The sequence below is a fragment of the Vulpes lagopus genome, chromosome 10 (genome assembly GCF_018345385.1).
Source record: "Vulpes lagopus strain Blue_001 chromosome 10, ASM1834538v1, whole genome shotgun sequence".
NCBI classification, from domain to species: Eukaryota; Metazoa; Chordata; class Mammalia; order Carnivora; family Canidae; genus Vulpes; species Vulpes lagopus.
This window is the reverse complement of record NC_054833.1, coordinates 58,888,174-58,908,251: the sequence shown is the minus strand read 5'-3', so window position 1 is coordinate 58,908,251 and position 20,078 is coordinate 58,888,174. Positions and strand designations below refer to the sequence as shown.

General features: G+C 51.3%; 2 protein-coding genes across 3 annotated transcripts; both read left to right on the top strand.

Annotated features, from left to right (window-relative positions):
• The first annotated feature begins 1,963 nt into the window (after positions 1-1,963).
• FXR2 (FMR1 autosomal homolog 2) lies at positions 1,964-17,141 on the top strand. 2 transcript variants are annotated; one of them, XM_041772673.1, is made up of 17 exons: positions 1,964-2,418; positions 8,255-8,307; positions 8,662-8,755; positions 9,155-9,226; positions 9,316-9,464; positions 9,852-9,945; positions 10,431-10,547; positions 13,187-13,357; positions 13,538-13,616; positions 14,129-14,238; positions 14,487-14,573; positions 14,877-15,099; positions 15,244-15,441; positions 15,526-15,726; positions 15,821-15,916; positions 16,057-16,157; positions 16,445-17,141. In XM_041772673.1, exons 1-17 carry the CDS (start codon positions 2,338-2,340, stop codon positions 16,538-16,540), a joined length of 2,022 nt encoding a protein of 673 aa, XP_041628607.1. In that variant the 5' UTR covers positions 1,964-2,337; the 3' UTR covers positions 16,541-17,141. The 2 variants fall into 2 exon arrangements, with proteins under 2 accessions (XP_041628607.1, XP_041628608.1); XM_041772674.1 differs by lacking the exon at positions 1,964-2,418 and adding an exon at positions 7,257-8,110.
• A 127-nt stretch (positions 17,142-17,268) lies between these two features.
• SOX15 (SRY-box transcription factor 15) lies at positions 17,269-20,076 on the top strand. The gene is made up of 2 exons (XM_041772686.1): positions 17,269-19,166; positions 19,733-20,076. Exons 1-2 carry the CDS (start codon positions 18,634-18,636, stop codon positions 19,899-19,901), a joined length of 702 nt encoding a protein of 233 aa, XP_041628620.1. The 5' UTR covers positions 17,269-18,633; the 3' UTR covers positions 19,902-20,076.
• The last annotated feature ends 2 nt before the right edge of the window (positions 20,077-20,078 follow it).

The following is a 20,078-nucleotide window of genomic DNA, read 5'->3' as shown; positions in this document are numbered from 1 at the left end:
ACCTGGATGGTGGACCCTTAAAGAGCAAAACCAAACTCAAAGTCATCAACGTGTCATCCAAAATTTTGTCTCCTGAATTCTTTCTTCCATGATTGGCAGCATCATTCACTCGGAGACGCTAAGTACAAATCTGAGAGTTGTCTGGGGATCTTCCCATTTCTTTACTGGCTCCTGAGCCCACCTCTCATCACCCTCTTCACCAATTTTTATTGATTCTATTGTAAATTTAACCGGCACCAATCAACTGGTACCTCTGTTGTCCACAGCCCCAATCCAAGTAGGTCCTCAGCATCTTTCTTACTTACCTGCAATAGTTACTCACCAGTCTCACACCTTGGGACCTTGGGACCACCCTTACTCTTTAATCCATTCTCCACAGTTGAAGCATGCAATTCTTGCCACATTACACAACTGCTTAAAATCTTTCTGTGGCTCTTCAGTATTCATAAAGCAAAAAGCCTTTCTCTTTAATCTGATTTACAAGTGCCTCACAGACCACCTTCCTGCAGCTCCCTGCTTCAGGCCTATTTGAACTAGTTGTGGTTCCCTAAAGGACAGGCTCTTTCTGCTCCTCTGCATCACCAGCCATATTCTGATAGCTAGAGACTACTCTTACTGCGCTTTCCCTCTAGCAAACAAACACTTACTCAGGCCTCATATCTCAATTCAGGTTACTTCTTCTGTCTTCTTCTGGTCACTCTGAAGACCCTTGGAATTCCCTCTAAACCTAGTCCTGGTCTCTATCACGTCTTCGGTCAATCTCTATGCACTTACGGATTGGTTTAAACTTGTTTATCCTTCCCTTCCCGGTATATTACAAAATCGTTCTTTTGTGGACTATATCTTGTCTTTGTACCCCTAGTTCTTAGCACAGTGACTGGAACACCGTGAGGGCGAAACAAATACTTCGCTGAATGATTAAATGCACAACACATGATTCTAATTTCTGTGCTAAAAAAAAAAAATAATAATAATAATAATTTCTGTGCTACTTTATATCCATTTCTACAACTAAATTTCTTTTTTTTTTTTTAAGATTTTATTTATTCATGAGAGACACACAGAGAGAGGCAGAGACACAGGCAGAAGGGGAAGCATGGTTCCCGGCAAGGGAGCCCGATGCGGACTCGATCCTGGGACCACGGGATCACGCCCTGAGCCGAAGGCAGACGCTCAACCACTGAGCAACCCAGGTGGCCCTACAACTAAATTTCCTATCTTAGTTCAGGAATCTAAACTTTTCCCTCTACGACCCCTTCTTACTCCACTCCATTTTTTTTCCTATTGTGAATATCCTCAGTATTTGGATACCAAATCCAGTAGCTAATCTAAATCGTCTTTGCTTTTTTGGTACCGCCTTGAAATCATCCTTTAACGTTTCATTGTATGCACGATCGGCATCTTCTCGAGGCAAGAACGCGGTCCCTAAGTCTCCAGCTAGAGTTGCAGATGCTCCTAAGAATCTATACGTGCGTGCGGACGATTAAGCCCGGCGCAAGAGCACCAGGCTGCTTTTTTTTTTTTTTTTTTTTCCTTTGGAGCGTGCGCACCAAGAAAGACAAAGGTGGGGAAAGTGACCAAGCAGTCATCCAGGCGCATGCCCGTCCCCAGCTCGCCCCAGCCCGGGGATGCTCCCGGCGGGGGAGTGGGTGTGGCCTGACCCGGAGCGGCAGAAACCCAATCCGACCGAGTGGGCTCGGCCCCTCCCTCCGCACGATTGGTTCGCGCTCAGTGTTGTGGGGCGGGGAAAGGAAAAGATGTGGGCGGGGGGGGGCGGATGGCGAAGAAAGGAAGCCGTCTCGTTCTGCGCAAGCGCAAGCGAGCGACCAGCAGGGGGCGCGAAAGAGCGAAGAGGAGTGTGGAAACCCTGATGTGCTGGCGAGCGCGAGCTGGGTCGCCAGCCTTGACGCCTGCGCCGTGGCCCTCGGGGCCCCGCGCGCGGCGGGCGGGTGCTCGGTGCGCCTGCGCAGTAGGCGGCGGCGGCAGGGGGAGGTGGAGGCCGTGGAGCGGCAGCGGCAGCAGCGGGTCCCGGGACTGAGGCAGCAGCGGGGGCGGCGGCAGGCGGAAGCTGAGGTGACGAAGGCAGCGGCGGCGGCGGCCGTTTCCCTCACGGTGGCGGAGACCAAGGCGGCGGCGGCGGACGGGGAGCGGCCCGGCCCCGGCCCCCTGCTCGTTGGCTGTGGCAGGGCCGCCGTGGGGCCGGCCCGGCTCCCGCCCCCGGCGGCTCCCCCTCCGGCTCCTCCCCCGGGGAGACGCCGGGGGCCTGGCCCGGCCCGGACTCAGACCGCCGCTGCAGCCGCCGCCGGGGCAGTCGGAGGCGGCGGCGGCGGCGGCGCCATGGGCGGCCTGGCCTCCGGGGGGGACGTGGAGCCGGGACTGCCCGTCGAGGTGCGCGGCTCCAACGGGGCCTTCTACAAGGTGAGGCGGCGCGCGGGCCGGGGACACCCGCGTGCGGCCCCCTCCCCCCGCCGGGGCGGGGGCCGGTGGGGCGGGATCGCGTTTCGGGAGCCAAGTCCTGACCCCGCGAGCCCCAGACCCACGCTCCCGTCCGCAGCCCTCCTGGGGGGACCTCTGCAAGTGAGCCCCCTTTCCTCCGATTTTCGCTCCCTCTATTAATTGCACTTGCTCTTAACCACCCCCACTCCCCAACCCCCACTCCGTCTCGGAGAGAACGAATATCGGGGCATTATTGTGCTCGGATCGGCACCCGGTCGTTCCCCCCACCCCCACCACCACCAGGAGACCCCATTTCCCCAGCTTCTCGTTGACTTTTCTTGTTTCCCTAGTAGAAGACATACCTTAAACCTTCATCACATCCCCCCACCCCGCACGGTCCAAGCACATGGAGAATTCTCTTTATTCCTCCCTATTACCCTCTTGGGAAGGCCGTCCCATATTAGATCCTTTTATCTTTCTCCGAGAGGCCTCTGCCTCCTGGCTCTGCAGAACTCACCCCACTTTCCTGCAGTATTTCTGCTCCCAACCCAAGGAGAAACGGTCAAAATCCATTGATGACATTTGCTATCGTTGACCTCAGCAACTCTGGGTTGTTGTACCAGTCAAGTTGCCTCCTAGCCGTAAGGTGGCATCTTTCCCCCAAGTCTCTCACCCCAGCCCTTTATCCCAAGGCTGGCTGGTCTGCCATTCCAGGAGGGTGCATTTCTTTTTTGTATCTCACTTTGACTTCAGCTATCTTTAGATCATTCCTATAGGTTCTTCCTCTGGAGCAGGGTGAGCTTCACCTTCCTAATCACATGAAGAGATCTTCTGAGGGATTGCCACTTGGAGAAGACTTCTGGTCAACTCTCTCAATTTGGGAATCTGATAGCTTTTTTTTTTTTTTTTTAAGAAGGGGATTTATCTTTAAAAGGTCCTTGTTTACATCCACTTTTGCCTTGCCCAGGATGTGGTTCCTTAGAACTCCTTTTGCTACCACCATTTTTATTCTGAAACCATTTTCTAGGATATTGTTTTCCCCTTTGGATTAAGCCAGAGGGAGACCCCTTCTTGCCTCTCAGGAATTTTTCTTTGTGTAACTGTTATTTTTGAGCCTCTTTAGATTTTATGCCTGGAATTGTCCCAGAGACTTTTCTCATTCCTGTCTTCTTTCATTTTACCCTGAGGAGCAAGAGCAGGGATATCTTCTTATCACATGGGAAGAGGAGAGTCCCCTCTCTTTTTCTTTCAGGCCTTTCCTTCTGTAAAAGACCTCTGCATCTTCGTGCCCTTGGAAGTGACTTTCTCCAACTCTATCCTAGAAACTGGAACTGAAGTCCTGTAACTGTAAGGGTCTTGTCTTTGCCCTTAGAGTGGAAGGTTTTTGCCCTGGCTTCAGTTGATAAGTTGAGTGTAGTGATTTTTTACCCACCCTAAATGCTTATCGATTTCTGCCTGGCTTCCCTCACCAAATTTCATTCTATTCAGAGCCTGTGGCAACACTTATCTCTTTATTTTAGATTATCCTGTCAGCCTTAGTCTTTGGTTTTTTATCCTAAAACTTGTGTATCCCCCAGGAACCACCTTATTCCATGTCTGAAGGAAGTTCCCAACTGACCGCTTCTGTCGTTTTTTTCTGCATACTTTTCTAACTCAAGACTTTTTCTTCTAGCCTGCCTCCATAGTGTTTCTGTTTTCTTTGGCAGAAGTTTCTAATTCCTTTCTGATTCTGATAGAGTATGCTTGTCTCTTGTATCCCTTTTCTTCAAATTTGCGTACCTTTGTTGAAATACCCTTCCTTGTAAGATTTTAGCCCCATTTTCCCCAGTATCTTGTCCTTCATTTGGGTCTCTCCCACCCCGAATTCTGGGTTTGAAGAAAAATGACTCTAAAATTGAGATAATGATACTTGCTTTTTTCTAGGAAGCATAGGCACCAAGCATTGCTGGGAAAGATTGGTATCCAGTTCAGATGAACTGTGTGAGACTGGGGACACATTTCTCTTTACACATACAAGTGTCTAACAGAAAATCTCTTAATCTTTCCCTTTCCCCCGTGGACTATGACAATGATAGACTTGGGTGAATTAGGGACAGGATGCTTTGTTTTTTTTTTGTTTTGTTTTGTTTTGTTTTGTTTTGTTTTGTTTTAGGGACAGGATGCTTTGAATCAGAGTTTGGAGTTGAGCTGAAAGCCAGGTGATGTGGATTTTGTGTTCTGGCCATGTTAGCATTTTCTGCCTCATGGGTCAGTTAAAAACAACAATAAATTCCTAAATTCAGACTAATCTTTCTTCAACTTTCAGTGCCATATAGATACTTATCCATTCTGACCTTGCTGCTGATTTAATATTCATGACTCAGCAAACTTTGGTGTGGGTCAAGAAATGTTTACATTGCTTCTAGAACTATAAATTTGGGGAGACCCCTTTCTCCTGTCTCAGAATTGGGTCCTGTTATTGATCATTTTCCACGATAGCGCTGCACATGTCAGATCTGGAATATAAGTTATCCTGTAGCTATCCCACCAACTCTTCATTTTCTCTGGTACCTAAAAGTGTTTTAGTTTCTAGGTTGTACTGTCCTCATGAAATATCTGTTCACCTTTCAGGGCACAATCAGCCAACGTTCCAGACCTTGCCTGGATGTCCACATTCCTCTTCCTGTCTTAAGGAATACAGCATCCCCAGCTTCAAGCTGTGGTTTTTATCCAGACCCCTCCTGTTTTTCTCCCAGAACCCCCTCCCTTCTTTTGAGAGTCCAGGACTAGAAAATAGGGTAGAGGTGGGGAATAATTTCCTATCTTATTTAAGGAAACAAGTATCTAGAACGCTTGGGTACTCTTCCTCTTTCTGGTCCTAAGCCCTTTAAGCCAAAGCCAGGATATGCTGCAGCCACTGAATTGAGTCATTCTTTGGATCTAGTTGGCTTTCTAGAGATTGATTCACCTGCTCCTGCCCTCACCTGCTTATCTCCTTAATGAGCATGGAATGAGCAGAACTAGGTTCTCACTTTCTACCACTGGTATCTTTGGAGGAAAAAAATGGATGATGTGGGTGAAGTTAACATGAGTTTGGGAAGAAAGCTTGTTCTGGTGAGTATTTGAAGGAAAAAGACCCTAGAAGTCTAAGATTGTGTGGTGTTTGGTTGAATTGCTGAGTAATGTGAGGGGAAACTCCATTCTGAACTATTTCTGCCTTGGGGACAGATAGTGGTAGCTAGGAAAAACAGGGTGGTAGTGCTACCTCTCCCTGAGGGCCAACCCTAACATGTTGGGGGAGAATGGGATTAGAGCCATGGGAATATCCTTTGCGAAGAAGTATATCTAGGAGCGGGAATCTCTTCTTAAAGGAGGCAGACAAGTGATTCTCTTCTATCTCCTCCATGCTTTTTATCTCATCCCTAAAATGTTTTGAGAAGAGCTAACCCTCTCTTAAATTATTTTTCAAGTTTAGAGACAGACATTTTGGATAAAGAATTGGATAAAGAAAAAAAAAAAGAATTGGATAAAGACAGAAGGAGCTGGGTGAAATGTTTCTAGAAATCCCACAGACCCTCACAGAGGGAGAAAAAAAAAGGAAAGTGATGCTGTTAGGAGGGGAGGGTGGAGGATGCTCAAGGAGCTGAGAACCCAAGGGGGAAGAAGGACTCAGGCAAACAGTGAGGAGTGAAAAATGCCTCAGAAGACTCGTGTGTGGAATAGCAGGCTTGGGTATAGGTGGAGCTGTACGAAGAGTGGAGAAAATATGGGGAATGGCAGAGAAAATGAAAGCACAGCTGAGCAGGAGGGCAGGCACCAGGAGGACCAGATGCCTTGGTAGTAAAGCTCTGCATAGTGAGGCGCCGCAACAAGATCTGATCCCTAAAGAAGAGGATGGCCAGCTGGTATCAAAGAGTGAAATCTGAGTTTTGGTTTTCCCACCATAAGGAAACAGCAGTATAGTAAATGTTTACTTTCGACCAGTTCATTGAGGTGGTAATGATAGAGGTGTGCATTTTCGGTGTTTTCTCTCCTAAGCTCAGCTGTTACGCATAGCTGCAGAGTTCAGGAATGGTTCTTGTGTGTTAGACTTTTGAAATCCCTAAATTTTTTAAAAAAGATTTATTTATTTGAGGCAGGGAGGGGCAGAGAGAATTTCAAACAGACTTACTGCAGACTCCCTGTTAAGTGTGGTGCCTAAAGCCCGGCTCGAGCCTACCACCCCAAGACCATGACCTGGGCCAAAATCAAGGGACAGACACTCAACCCATTGAGCCACCCAGGCGCGCCAACCCCTAGTTCTTTGTTAACAGCTTTATTGAGGAATAAATATTGAAGTACATATGTTCGAAGTATAAACTGATAGGTTTTGACTTAGATACCTGTCTACATATCTATATAGATACGTGTCAAACCATTACCACAATCAAGATATTTCCATCACTCCCAGTTCTTTCAACCACCAATCTGCTTTCTGTCTGTTGGTAATATGTTAATTTGCACTTCCCTGATTTTTGACAAAAGCAAAAAGGCAATTCAGTAGAGAAAGGGTAGTCTTTTCAACAAATAGTGCTCAACCTGACTGTCCATGGGTAAAAAATGAACTCTGCATATCTTGCACCATGTACAAAGTTTAACTCACAGCAGATCATAGATGTAAATGTAAAATAAAAACTACAAAACTTAGGACGCCTGAGTGGCTCAGCGGTTGAGCGCCTGCCTTTGGCTCCGGGGGTGATCCCAGATTCCCGGGTTCAAGTCCTACATTGGGTTCTTTGCATGGAGCCTGCTTCTCCCTCTGCCTGTGTTTCTGCCTCTCTCTCTCTCTGTGTCTCTCATGAATAAATAAGTCTTTTTTAGAAAAAAAGAAAAAAAAACCTACAAAACTTGTAGAAGAAATAGGTGAAAGCTTTGGGTGTTGGATTGAGCAAAATTTTCTCAGGAAACCAAAAGCTCAGAAAAGAACAAATTGATAAATTAGACTTTCAAAAACAACAATTCCTAATTTGAATATGTGAAAATTAGAGAAGGTAGAAAAATTGGGACCATAGGATTGAACATAGAGCTTGCCTGTCTTTGTTGAGACAGTAGGAAGTGGACCAGAGCTATTCAGTCATCCCTGTTCCTCTCCCAAGTCATGGTCTCAATTTGGGGTGTGGGGGTCTTACCCTTTTCAGATTCGTAGCAGCGTGTCATAGTCTAGCATTCAGAAATCTCACATATCCTAAGTCCTGATTTCTCCTTCTATAAATTATGTTCATCCTTTTGAACTTCAACAGTGTTCCAAGAATTCACTTAGGACACAGGCACGAAGGCACCGAGTTTGCTCAGTTCTCCTCCTGCGTTGGGGAGCTAGACCCTTCTCTCTCTTGGCAGATCCTGATGTCCTCTAGGTGTTCCAGGACAGCCTCACACTGTCTCATGGGATATTCTTAGCCTTGCTGAGTATTGTTGGTATTTTAATTGAACTCTGGCAAGTTGCTCAGCACAACAGGAGGCAGATAGATAGGGAGGCCCCTGTGGGAATTATAGTAGACCCATCAGTCTCCAGGCTGTTCTTATGCAGGTGATGTTTTCCCCTTCTGTGTCATTTGTCTCCTCTTATTTGTGGATTTTGCCAGTTGTCTTTCCATGTCAGTGTCATTTCTTTTGTCCCTGCCTCAACTTCATATTCTTGCCCCAGTCCCCAGTTCAGGTAAGTTTTTCTGGTCCTATCTTTAGATTTCCTGTGTCTCTATCTAAAACTCTAGGTAACCGTCTCTTTTCCCTTGATGGTAGTAAATTGTCGTTTTCTTTCTTTCTTTTTCTTTTTTTTTCTTTGTTCTAAAATCCATTCTAGGGCTTTGTGAAGGATGTCCATGAAGACTCTGTCACCATCTTCTTTGAAAACAAGTAAGACCTTGGGAATAGAGAATCCAGCATACTAGGTCCTAGAAGGAGAGTGGAGAAGAGGGGGCGGCTGAGTCCTATGAGGCATGTAATAGGTGGGGGAGAGCCAGGGGTGTGGGTGGTCAACTTATATAGACCCCAGGAGAGGAACGGGCTGAAATGTGTGTGTGGGGGGGGGAAACGGTTGACCTAGTATTTGGATTCTAGCAGGAGACAAAAGATACAGTGGAGCAGGGCTTAGAATTTAGCCTCTAATCACCAGAGAAGGTGGGAACTGCCCAGCAGAGGCAGTAACCCCTTCCTGAAGAAATAGCAACATGAGCCCAAATAGCTTTCATGTCACGGCTTCCCTTGCAGCTGGCAGAGCGAGAGACAGATTCCTTTTGGGGATGTCCGGCTCCCACCTCCAGCTGACTATAATAAAGAGATCACGGAGGGGGACGAGGTGGAGGTAAGAGCCAGGGCTCCACCCCTTCTAAATGTCACTTTTTCCAGGATTCTGTGGTCTCCCTTGCCCTGAGACCAGTATCCCAGGCTCTCCTCTGGTTGGTTCACTCTCCTCCCTCTGAAACCCAGCCCAGTAGGCTATGGAAGAGAGAAGTGCACCAGCTCCCTTTCCCTGTTGTGATCAAACTCGGGGAGCTTCCCAGTTTCAGGGGAGTCACTTTCCTGTTATGGTGACAGCACCCTCTGGGCTTTTAATTAGCTCCTTCCTCGAGTCTCCTTTGTTGTGGTATAATGTGCTTCCCAGGGTCTGAATGTTCCGTTCGTGATGTTTTTATTTTTTTATTTTTTTTCCGTTCGTGATGTTTTTAGCTGGGCCTCAGTATCTCTTTATTTTCGGCTCCAGGTTTATTCTCGAGCCAACGAGCAGGAACCTTGCGGCTGGTGGCTGGCCCGGGTGCGGATGATGAAGGGAGATGTGAGTGATGGGAAGCACGGACCATAGTCACAGGAAAGGGGGGAGACAGACGCTCAGGTCATCCACACTTGTTTCTTCCTTTCTGCCAGTTCTACGTCATCGAATACGCTGCCTGTGATGCCACTTACAATGAGATTGTCACCCTGGAACGGCTCCGGCCAGTTAATCCCAATCCCCTTGCAACCAAAGGCAGCTTCTTCAAGGTTACCATGGCTGTGCCTGAGGATCTGAGAGAGGCGTGAGTCAGGGACATCGGGATGGGGGCTCCGTTGACAGTCCTCCTGTTGGCCCATCTTTCTCCCAGGCCCCTCTTTTTTTTGTTTATTTGTTTTTAAAGATTTATTTATTTATTTATGAGAGAGAGAGAGGGGCAGAGACACAGGCAGAGGGAAGAGCAGGCTCCATGCCAGGAGCCTGATGTGGGACTCGATCGCGGGGCTCCAGGACTGCGCCCTGGGCCAAAGGCAGGTGCCAAACCACTGAGCCACCCAGGGATCCCTCCCAGGCCCCTCTTGTACTGTCAGTCTTCCTCGTCCTCCCCCATCCTTCCTCATCTCATTTTTGTCATCCCCATCTCTCTGAACTGCACACTGTGCCCACTGAGGACTATTCTCTTCCTTGGCAGCTGCTCCAATGAAAATGTCCATAAAGAGTTCAAGAAAGCGTTGGGAGCGAACTGCATCTTTCTCAACATCACAAATAGTGAGCTCTTCATTCTGGTGAGTTATTTGACCTGACTTAAAACGTAAACCCTCTCAGTGATTTTTTTTTTCCCCTCCCCTTTTAACTCCTTTGCAGAAAGGAAGGGGCTCAGATGTGCTTCTGTTTATTTGTCAAAGAAGACTTTTTGTATGGCTCCTGACCCCTGCGGGCCCAGGTAGCCCCATGTTTCCTGAGTCTTCCCTCACGTATGACCTTAAGTTGTTTTTTTTTTTTAAGCCGGGCCATCCTTTTGCAGTCTGGACCTTCCCTTGCATATTTGGGCTCTGAAAAAATAGACTATACGATTCTCACCTCTCCCTCTGCCTAAAATCGATAATAGTAGGCCCTTGTGAAACTGATAGTGATTTTTCTCTTCTCTCATTTCATTTCTTAACTCCTGTCCTTTTCCAGAGAATGAGGCATCCTGGTTCCCAGTCCTGGGTCTTCCCCGGTGTGTATTCAAAGTCAGTTTCAATGATTTTGTCCATTGGTTTCTTCCCAGTCAACTACAGAAGCCCCTGTGAAGCGGGCGTCTCTACTGGGTGACATGCATTTTCGAAGCCTGCGCACCAAACTCCTGCTTATGTCCCGCAATGAAGAGGCTACCAAGCACCTGGAAGTAAGTTTAGGCCTCACTTCATACTGCTGAATGGTATTGTTATCATCCTGCCTTCCCATCCCATCCTCCCCCCATGCTCTTGTGTTTACAGAACAAAAAGACTAAGGTCTTTCTGGGCCATTAAACCTGGGTCTGCTATTTTTTCCCAGACTCCTCCAGATGGCAGAGCTTCATCATGTTATAATAGTACAGTTGTTTTCATTTTTTTCTTAACCATGGGACCCTTTGATCAAGTGAAGTTTTACTTGAAAGCACAATGCCTAAAACAGATCAATCAGAGCAGCTCTGCCTAAGTAGAAGAAGGGGGTGTGACCCGGACCTCCACTGGCCTCCCCCAGATCACCTCTGGGAATCAAATGGCTTTGCAGGGTCTATTTGAGAACCATTTGTATTCTGGAAGGACCACTGTCAAATATTGACCTTTGGCAAATCATTTGATTTCACTGAGCTTTATCTGTGTGACAATGAGGTGCTTAGACTAGAATATTTCTACAAGGTCTTTTTGAGTTTTGATATCTTAGGATGGTCAGATTCCCTTTGCTTAGGTGCTATACCATCCTATACAAATAGAGTGTGTGTGTGCACATCCATTCCGTTTATCAATAGAACTGATCTTTTTGGTAGGCTTTTCTCCGAGCCTGTGCACATTGTGGATCATAGTGGTCTGTCACTTCTCCAGGGATGCTACTCAGGGCACTGGCAGAACTTCACCATTACCCCCAGATGATACAAATTATGTCTGCTCAGGATCCCTGGGTGGCGCAGCAGTTTGGCGCCTGCCTTTGGCCCAGGGCGCGATCCTGGAGACCCAGGATCGAATCCCACGTCCGGCTCCCGGTGCATGGAGCCTGCTTCTCCCTCTGCCTGTGTCTCTCTCTCTCTCTCTCTCTCTCTCTCTCTCTCTCTCTGTGACTATCATAAATAAATAAAAATTAAAAAAAAAAAACAAATTATGTCTGCTCAAGTTCCCAACGAGCAGATTCCCTGGTGACGAAAGGTAGACTTCAACTCTCTTAGGACCTGGTTGTATTGATCAGTGTGGTAAAGAGTGCCAGATATGGGGCGCCTGGGTGGCTCAGTCGGTTGAGTGTCCAACTCTTGATTTTGGCTCAGGTCACGTTCTCAGGGTTGTGAGATCGAGCCCTGAGTTGGGACTCCGTGCTCAGCACAGAGCCTGCTCAAGATTCTTTCTCTTCCTTTCCGTCCTTACTTTTTCTTTCTGTCAAATAAATAGTCTTTGAAAAAGATAGTTAAGTTAGCCATACGTGTAGTCTTGTTTTTGAGATATCTTGTTTTTCTTCTTTTTTCTCTGTTTTGTTTATTAAATTATCTTGAAATAATTGTCTGCATAAAGGAAAAACATAGTATATTAGGTACACTTGTACCCGTCAGGCAGTTTAAGAATAAAACTCTTGACAAACTTCTAGAGGACATTTGTAAATCATCGTAGAGCCTCTCCCTTCCTCCCTAATGCAGTTATTTTGAATACCCAGCATGGTCCCTTTTTGTCCATCCCCTTCTTGCCTGAGGTAAGTCCTTGCCATAATATAGTCCCACCTATCTTGGAAGTAGGTTGTAGTGGACTGGGATCAGGAATGACTCCTTTCTTTTTTTATTTATGATAGTCACACACAGAGAGAGAGAGAGAGGCAGAGACACAGGCAGAGGGAGAAGCAGTCTCCATGCACCGGGAGCCCGACATGGGATTTGATCCCGGGGCTCCAGGATCGCGCCCTGGGCCAAAGGCAGGCGCCAAACCGCTGCACCACCCAGGGATCCCCTGACCCCTTTCAAATAGCTTTCCTGTTCGGTGCTTCTACCTAGGACTCCCTCTTCCAGAACCTCCCATGTCTTTCTGCCCTTGTGCCTAGGTATATGAGGACTGATGGAGAGAGGAAGTGGTAGTGTGGTTTCCATAGCTCTTTATATGCTTTCTCAGCCTCTTGCTTTCTACTCAGCTTTTTGGGTTTTATTTTGGGAGTTGATATTAGTTTGGTCAGAGTAATTGTTCCTTACTCTTACATTTACCTTGTGAAAGAGCCTTTCACACCAGCCTTAATTAATCCTCCTGATAGTCTGGGAGTGGGATGAGTCAGGTGGAACAGTTCAGCAGATGACAGAACAGACACTGAGAGTGTATTGTGTTTATTTTTTTTAAAAAAAGATTTTACTTATTTATTCATGAGAGATGCAGAGAGAGAGCCAGAGACACAGGCTAGGGGAGAAGCAGGCTCCCTGCAGGGAGCCCCATGTGGGACTTAATCTTAGGACCCCAGAATCACGCCCTGAGCTGAAGGCTCAACCGCTAAGCCACCCAGGTGCCCCGAGGGTGTGTTGTGTTTAGCATCACATAACCAGATAGTGTCAGAGCCAAATCCTGAACTGTGGTGGCTCCCAGCCCAAACCCTGCCCTCATTTACCTCCCTCACCCCCACCCCAAGCCATTGGTGTTCACCAGGTAGGAGTGGAATGGCTGGTTCCTGAATTCTCCATACAGGTCCCAGGGGTCTGTGGATCCAAGGTGGTTCTGGCTTGCTTTCACATATTTTTGTCTGCTTAAGTCCTGCAGAGTGTTAGGGACCCGGGACAGGTGTCTGGGGTTCCGCCGCCACAAATCCCACTGTGCCTTTTCATTTCAGACAAGTAAGCAGTTGGCGGCGGCCTTCCAGGAGGAGTTCACGGTGCGAGAGGACCTGATGGGACTGGCAATTGGGACTCATGGTGCCAACATCCAGCAGGCCCGAAAAGTACCTGGGGTTACTGCCATTGAGTTGGGTGAAGAGACCTGCACTTTCCGCATCTATGGGGAGGTCAGCAAAAGACAGCTGCTCTTTAGGTCTCTTGGGGGTCGAGAGAGGAGAGTGTGTGATGAAAAATCTGAATCCTGTGGATCTCCCTCCTTGACTTTGGTGGCAGTGCACTTTCCCAAAGGCAGAGAGTGGCAGGAAAATGAGTGTCTGGGTAACAACTCCCTACTCCTCTCCCTGTAGACTCCTGAGGCATGTCGACAGGCTCGAAGCTACCTTGAGTTTTCTGAGGACTCTGTGCAAGTGCCCAGGAACCTTGTTGGTAAGTTGAGGGTGTGTATGTGTAGGAGAGAGTACAGGGTGGGAGGAGGGAGATTCCCAAAAGCTGTTCTGGGCTCAGCACCTCAGTTTTCACAAGGAAACTTCAGTCTGTCATAGGAGTGACAAGAATGGAAGAACAGGGTAGCCCTGGTGGCTCAGCGGTTTAGCGCCGCCTTCAGCCCAGGGTGTGATCCTGGAGACCTGGAATTGAGTCCCACATCGGGCTCCCTGCATGGAGTCTGCTTCTCCCTCTGCCTCTCTCTCTCATGAATAAATAAAATCTTAAAAATAAAAAAAAAAAAGAATGGAAGAACAGATTCCTAGGGATTGTAGTATTTTGTCCCATGAAAACTCCCCTGAAACTTAGAAGGAGAATAAATTGAACAGAATCCATATGTAGAAGTTGATTTTATCTTCTTTTTTTTTTTTTTTTTTTAATCTTCTTTGTTTTTACTCTTCTTTCTTTCCTTCATTTCTTAAAAAAATGTCCTAATTTCTCCTTTATCCTTTCAGGTAAAGTGATTGGAAAGAACGGGAAAGTGATTCAGGAGATTGTGGATAAATCTGGTGTGGTGAGGGTTCGAGTAGAAGGTGATAATGACAAGAAGAACCCGAGGGAGGAGGTATGGGGCAGCTGCATCTAGAAATTGGTTTCCAGAAGGAGATGGGATTGTTCTTGAAGCCCTTCTCTGTGGGCTGGGATTTCTAGGGTGGAAGATGGGAGTTCCCAAGGGGTAGAGGATGGGAGCTTCTGTTTCCCCATAGTAGATGCAGAGCCCAGATGATCCCACACAGTGAGCTTCCATAGGAGAGGTGTGTTGACTGTCCTGCTAACAACCCCCCCCCCCCCCCCGCCCCCTCTGCTCTCCAGGGGATGGTTCCTTTCATATTCGTGGGCACCCGGGAGAGTATTAGCAACGCCCAGGCCCTGCTGGAGTACCATCTCTCGTACCTGCAGGTACCCGAGCCGGGAGCCAGGGCCCAGAGGGTGTGGGTGTAGCAGGGAGGCTAAGGTGCTGGTGGATAAGTTAGGAGCTGTGGTGCCAGTTTGTCTCTGAGGAGAACAAAAACCACTGAGTGCAAATTGGGGGCAGTGGGGTTGGGTCCCGTAATTTTCCTGTTCAGCCAATGTCTCTCTTGGTTACTGAGCGTTTCGGTATGTAGGGGCGGTCAGGGCAAAGAAGCCTGAGTGAAGGAGCCTGTTCATCCATCTTACATTTATTCCTCCTTCTGTACCTTTCTCCGTCTTCTGCCCAACCAGGAGGTGGAGCAGCTTCGCTTGGAGAGGCTGCAGATTGATGAGCAGCTTCGGCAGATTGGGCTGGGCTTTCGCCCTCCTGGGAGTGGGCGGGGCAGCGGTGGCAGTGACAAGGCCGGGTATACCACGGACGAGAGCTCCTCCTCTTCCCTCCACACCACCCGGACCTATGGGGGCAGCTACGGGGGCCGGGGCCGGGGCCGGAGGACAGGTGGTCCTGCCTATGGTGAGACGCCACGGGTCTTGTGGGGAGAGGTGCAGGTCTGGGGGCAACCTCTAGGACAGGGTGACATATGGAAGATGGGACTGACTGGGGGGCTGAAGCCAGGGCGGGTGGGTAACCCTGACTGAAGCCCTCTGCACCCTGCAGGCCCCAGCTCAGACCCATCCACAGCTTCTGAGACCGAGTCAGAGAAGAGGGAGGAGCCCAGCCGAGCTGGGCCAGGTGACCGGGATCCCCCAACCCGTGGGGAAGAAAGCCGGAGGCGGCCAATTGGGGGCCGGGGTAGGGGACCCCCCCCTGCCCCCCGGCCCAGCACAAGATACAACGCTTCATCTATCAGCTCAGGTACTGCTGTCAGCTGGGGTTGTGGATGCAGGCCAGACGGACAGGGGACAGACCCCTGTAACAACCTCTTCCTCCTCTGACCAGTGCTAAAAGATCCAGACAGTAACCCCTACAGCCTACTGGACACATCTGAACCGGAGCCCCCAGTTGATTCTGAGCCTGGGGAACCCCCCCCAGCAAGTGCCAGGCGCCGCCGCTCCCGCCGCCGCCGCACAGATGAGGACAGGACCGTCATGGATGGGGGCCTGGAGTCCGATGGGCCCAGTATGACTGAGAATGGCCTGGGTAAGGGCTGCTCCGGGGGTCTGAAAGGTTCGAGCTGGGCAAGAATCGATGTGTGGATGTGAGATGCACCACTTGAGTTTTCTCTGCCCCACAGAAGATGAATCGAGACCCCAGCGTCGGAACCGGAGCCGCCGCCGCCGTAACCGTGGGAATCGGACGGATGGTTCCATCAGTGGAGACCGTCAGCCAGGTCAGCCAACACTGGGTGCTGGCATCATTCCTCAGATCTGGGGGACAGGGTGCCCTGTGCCAGGCGGTGGTGAGGCTGCGTGGGTGTCTAGGGTCTGGACACCTGCTTCCCCCTGAAACCCTGTCCTCTGCCTTTCCCAGTGACCGTGGCCGACTATATCTCCCGAGCAGAGTCTCAGAGCCGCCAGCGGCCCCCCCTGGAACGCACTAAACCCTCAGAGGACTCTCTTTCAGGACAGAAGGTAGGCAGGCCAGGTGGGATGGACCCCATGGCGTTTTCCTCCTAGGGCAGGGGGCACAGGGGGTACAGGGAATTCACGGACAAGGCTATGTCAGATGGAGTTTGGGCTGCGTGTGCAGCGGGAAAGGTTGGGCTCGGACTTTCTGGGTTCCCTAAAAGTCCCCAGAGCATCAGGGCTGGGGCGCCAGCCGCCTAGAGCCCAAGGCTGGGGGCGGGGAGGTCATTAACCTGAATTTCCACTTACCGCTTCCTTCCTTCCTCTCCTTTTCTTTTCCACTCTCCCCTCAGGGTGACTCTGTCAGCAAGCTTCCTAAGGGCCCCTCAGAGAATGGGGAGCTCTCAGCCCCCCTGGAGTTGGGTAGTTTGGTGAATGGGGTTTCATAAACCCTCCAGCCCGCATCCCTCCCTTCTCCATCTCGCTTGCTGCCCAACACCATGGCCCTCACAGGCCCGACTGACCTGCGCTGGAGCTGCTCTTTATCTAGGGGGGAGGGGGGTGGCACAGCAGCTTGGGTCCCCCCTCAGCCTCCAGGAGCTCGTGGAGGGGTGTGTAACAGGGTCATACCCCCTTCCTCTTGTCCGCCCTACCCCCAGGGTGAGGGGAGCCTCTCTCCTTCCCCATCAGACTGGATGTGCCTTTATCCTCTAATGCCCCAATCTCTCTGAACACCCCCGTTCTCCGCCTGCTGGTGCGGGGTGCTCCTTGACCCACCCAGATTTGACAGTTCAGGGGGGCTCCCCTGCTATCCCTCCTCCCATCCTGTACCCCCCATTTCTGGGGCCTCATCACTGTGGAAGACGGGGATAGTAAGGGTTAAGTGGGTGGGAGGCATGGGGAAGGTTTTGGAGTAGAACCAGGGGTGTGTGTGAAGGGGGGTGACAAGGTCCCCCGGGGGAGGGGGACCAAACTTGTCTGGTGGATGAGAAGGCGTATTTATTTTTCACTGTACAGTATTTAAAAAGAGAATAAAAAAATCCAAATGGCTCCATGGTTCCTGCACCTTCCTTGTGCCCACTTGGGTTGTTTGGCTTCTCTAGGATTGACCTGCCTCTGCCTAGGCCCTTGTTGGCTGCTTCTCTGGGCTGGCTGCTTTGGGAATTCCTGGCATTCCTGTGTCCCCAGGGCCCAGGTCCCTTCCTAGTCCAGAACCCAGTGGCTGGTAGCCTGGGTCTTGTTGCCTGTCCCCTCCCCCAGGTGCGGGGCGGGCGGGCTGTCGAGGGAGCTGGGCCACTCCTCTACCTTGAGTCACGGTGGCTAGGTAGGGCTGCTCTGGGCTGGAGCTGTTCCTGCTAAGAGCTGAGAGCCAAGGCCGGCTGCCTAATCCGATTACTTGAGGCCTGGGGCTTGGGCCGGGCCTGGGGCAGAATGGGGAGCCAGGCTCTCACTGGCAGCCTTGCAGACTTCAGTGTCCCGCTCTTTCTGCTGGTTCTCTGCTCTGGACCCACCTAGACTGCTGACCACTCGGCCCCTAGTGGTGGGATTGGGGATGGGGGTGTCCCGGGGCCCCTGGCTCCCTACCTTCAGACTCAGGTTGCAGATAACACCTGTTGTGGAGAAACCAAGGTTTGGGGCTGGAGTTGGGAGGGCCTAAATTTTCTCACCTGAGAAAGGGGCTGAATCACCACCTAAGCACCTGCTGGGATGACTCAGGAAGCAAAAATGGCCCGTCTTCTGACTGTCTTGGCCCAGGGGCAGGTCAGGGGTTTGAGGAGCGATAGGCACCAGAAAAAGATTTGGGGTAGGGGTGGGGTGTTCTGACTTCCTCCTGGTTCAGTTGTGACCCTGAGGGCTTGTGATTCCCCTGTGCTTGATCCCATTGTGCAAAAGAATTGACTTTAAATTGCCAAAGCTCAAGAAGGGAGGGGAAGGCGTTCAGAGCTCCTCAGGCTGGAAGACTTGACGTCTGGGTCCTGGGTGGGGAGGGGGTGTGGTGCCCCAAGGGGAGCGTTGGGGGCTGGGGAGAACAGGACACCTGGGTTTGCCTAAGGGAGGGGGACGGTGGCGCCCTTAAGGAGGCGCGGTCTGCTGGGAGGGAGTGGGGAGGAGTCTGGTTAAAAGCTGTTCCCGGGTCTGGCCCACCCGCCAGCCACAGACGCTGAGGCCAGGTGAGAGGGGCCGTGGCGCCGGAGCCCAGGACCGCTCTGGAGACCAAGCGCGCCTCAGTGGAAGGCCACCTGGGTTTGGAGGACCTCGCGGCATCCAGGACCCGAGTGCAACCTGCCCGGTGCACCGGACCAGACAGCGGATTCGGCACCGGCTCTCCAAAGTGCCTGATTTGTTGGGAGCAGAGGCTCCGTTCTAAGGCCTCTGAACTTGGGGACACCTACTTTTTAAGGACACGATTTGTCTGGAACGACTCCAGACTAGAAAAACACTTCCGTTTTAAGGACACCGGTTTGGGCATCCACGCTCCACTTTAGAGGGGAGGGCGTGTAGGACGGCCTCTCAGGGCTTCCCTCCATCCCCCACCCTCCCCATGGCGCTTCCTGGCTCATCCCACGATCAGGCTTGGAGCCTGGCGCCTCTTGCTCCCCCGGCCCCGACCACCTCGTCTTCGGGCTGCCAGGAACGGGAGGGTGCTGGGAGCCCAGGGGTACCTGGGGCGCTCCCGCTGGAGAAGGTGAAGCGGCCCATGAACGCGTTTATGGTGTGGAGCTCCGCCCAGCGCCGCCAGATGGCGCAGCAGAACCCAAAGATGCACAACTCGGAGATTTCCAAGCGCCTGGGCGCGCAGTGGAAGCTGCTGGGCGAGGAAGAGAAGCGGCCCTTCGTGGAGGAGGCCAAGCGGCTCCGGGCCCGGCACCTGCGCGACTACCCCGACTACAAGTATCGGCCTCGACGCAAGACCAAGAGCTCAGGAGCCGGGCCACCCCACTTCGGCCAGGGAGGCGGTGGGGTGGCTGGCGGCGGGCCGCTCTGGGGGCCCGGACTCGCGACCACCCAGGGCAGCAGGGGCTTTGGGTACCAGCCACCCAACTACTCGACAGCCTACCTGCCTGGTGGATACGGGTGAGTGCCCAGGAAGCAGCTGGAGGGGCTGCAGGGAACCTGAGGCTATTGGGGGAGGCGGGGAACCCCCACCCCCACCCAGTGCCCCACTAGGGTGGGAGCTTTTTGGGGGCCCAGGATTTCTGCGGAGGGCGTCTCCATCCCAGGCTGGCAGCAGCGGCCCCTCAGGGTCAGACAGCAGACCCCCTGGATGTGATTGTGCTCTAGTTACCTGAATTTCCCGTTTCCTCCCTGCTCCTGGCCCTCCTGTGACCCGGTTCCCTCTCCCAACCCTCGGGGCAAGGAGAGGCCAGGCCTAACTCTACCCCTTCCTGGCCTGCCGGCGCAGCACGCAAGCCTGCTGGGGAACATGCCTCAACACAGCTTGGCTGCGGCGCTGCTCTTAAGCCCTTAGTCCTGGGGTCTGGTTCTGAACCTGCGTTGCCCAGTGGGCTCGGCTAGGGGCTAGCAGAAGAGTTCTACTGTTTGCCAGAGTGGGGCCCACCCACCCCCACTTGTGAATGGGGGCCCTGCTGACCCCTCCCGCCCTGAGATGGGCTCTAACTCCAGTGTCTCTCTCTTTGCAGCTCTTCCCACTGTAAACCAGAGGCCTCCTCGCCGTGCTCCCTCCCTCAGAGTAACCCTAGGCTCCAGGGAGAGCTGCTCCCTCACTACAGCCCCTATTTGCCCCCCGGCTCGCCCACTCCATACAACGCCCCCCTGTCAGGGGCCCCCATGCCCCTGACCCACCTCTAACCCTTGTGGACATGGACCTCCCAGGAAGGGCTCCCTTCTCCTCCTTCACCCAGAACCTCCCACCCCCACCCCAGGCTGCAAACCTTTAGAACTCAATGTTCCTCCAGTACTGAGGTAGCCTGTGCTCTGGTGTCTGCCCTGCCCCCAAAACACAACACACTTCTTTTTTTGTAGGAC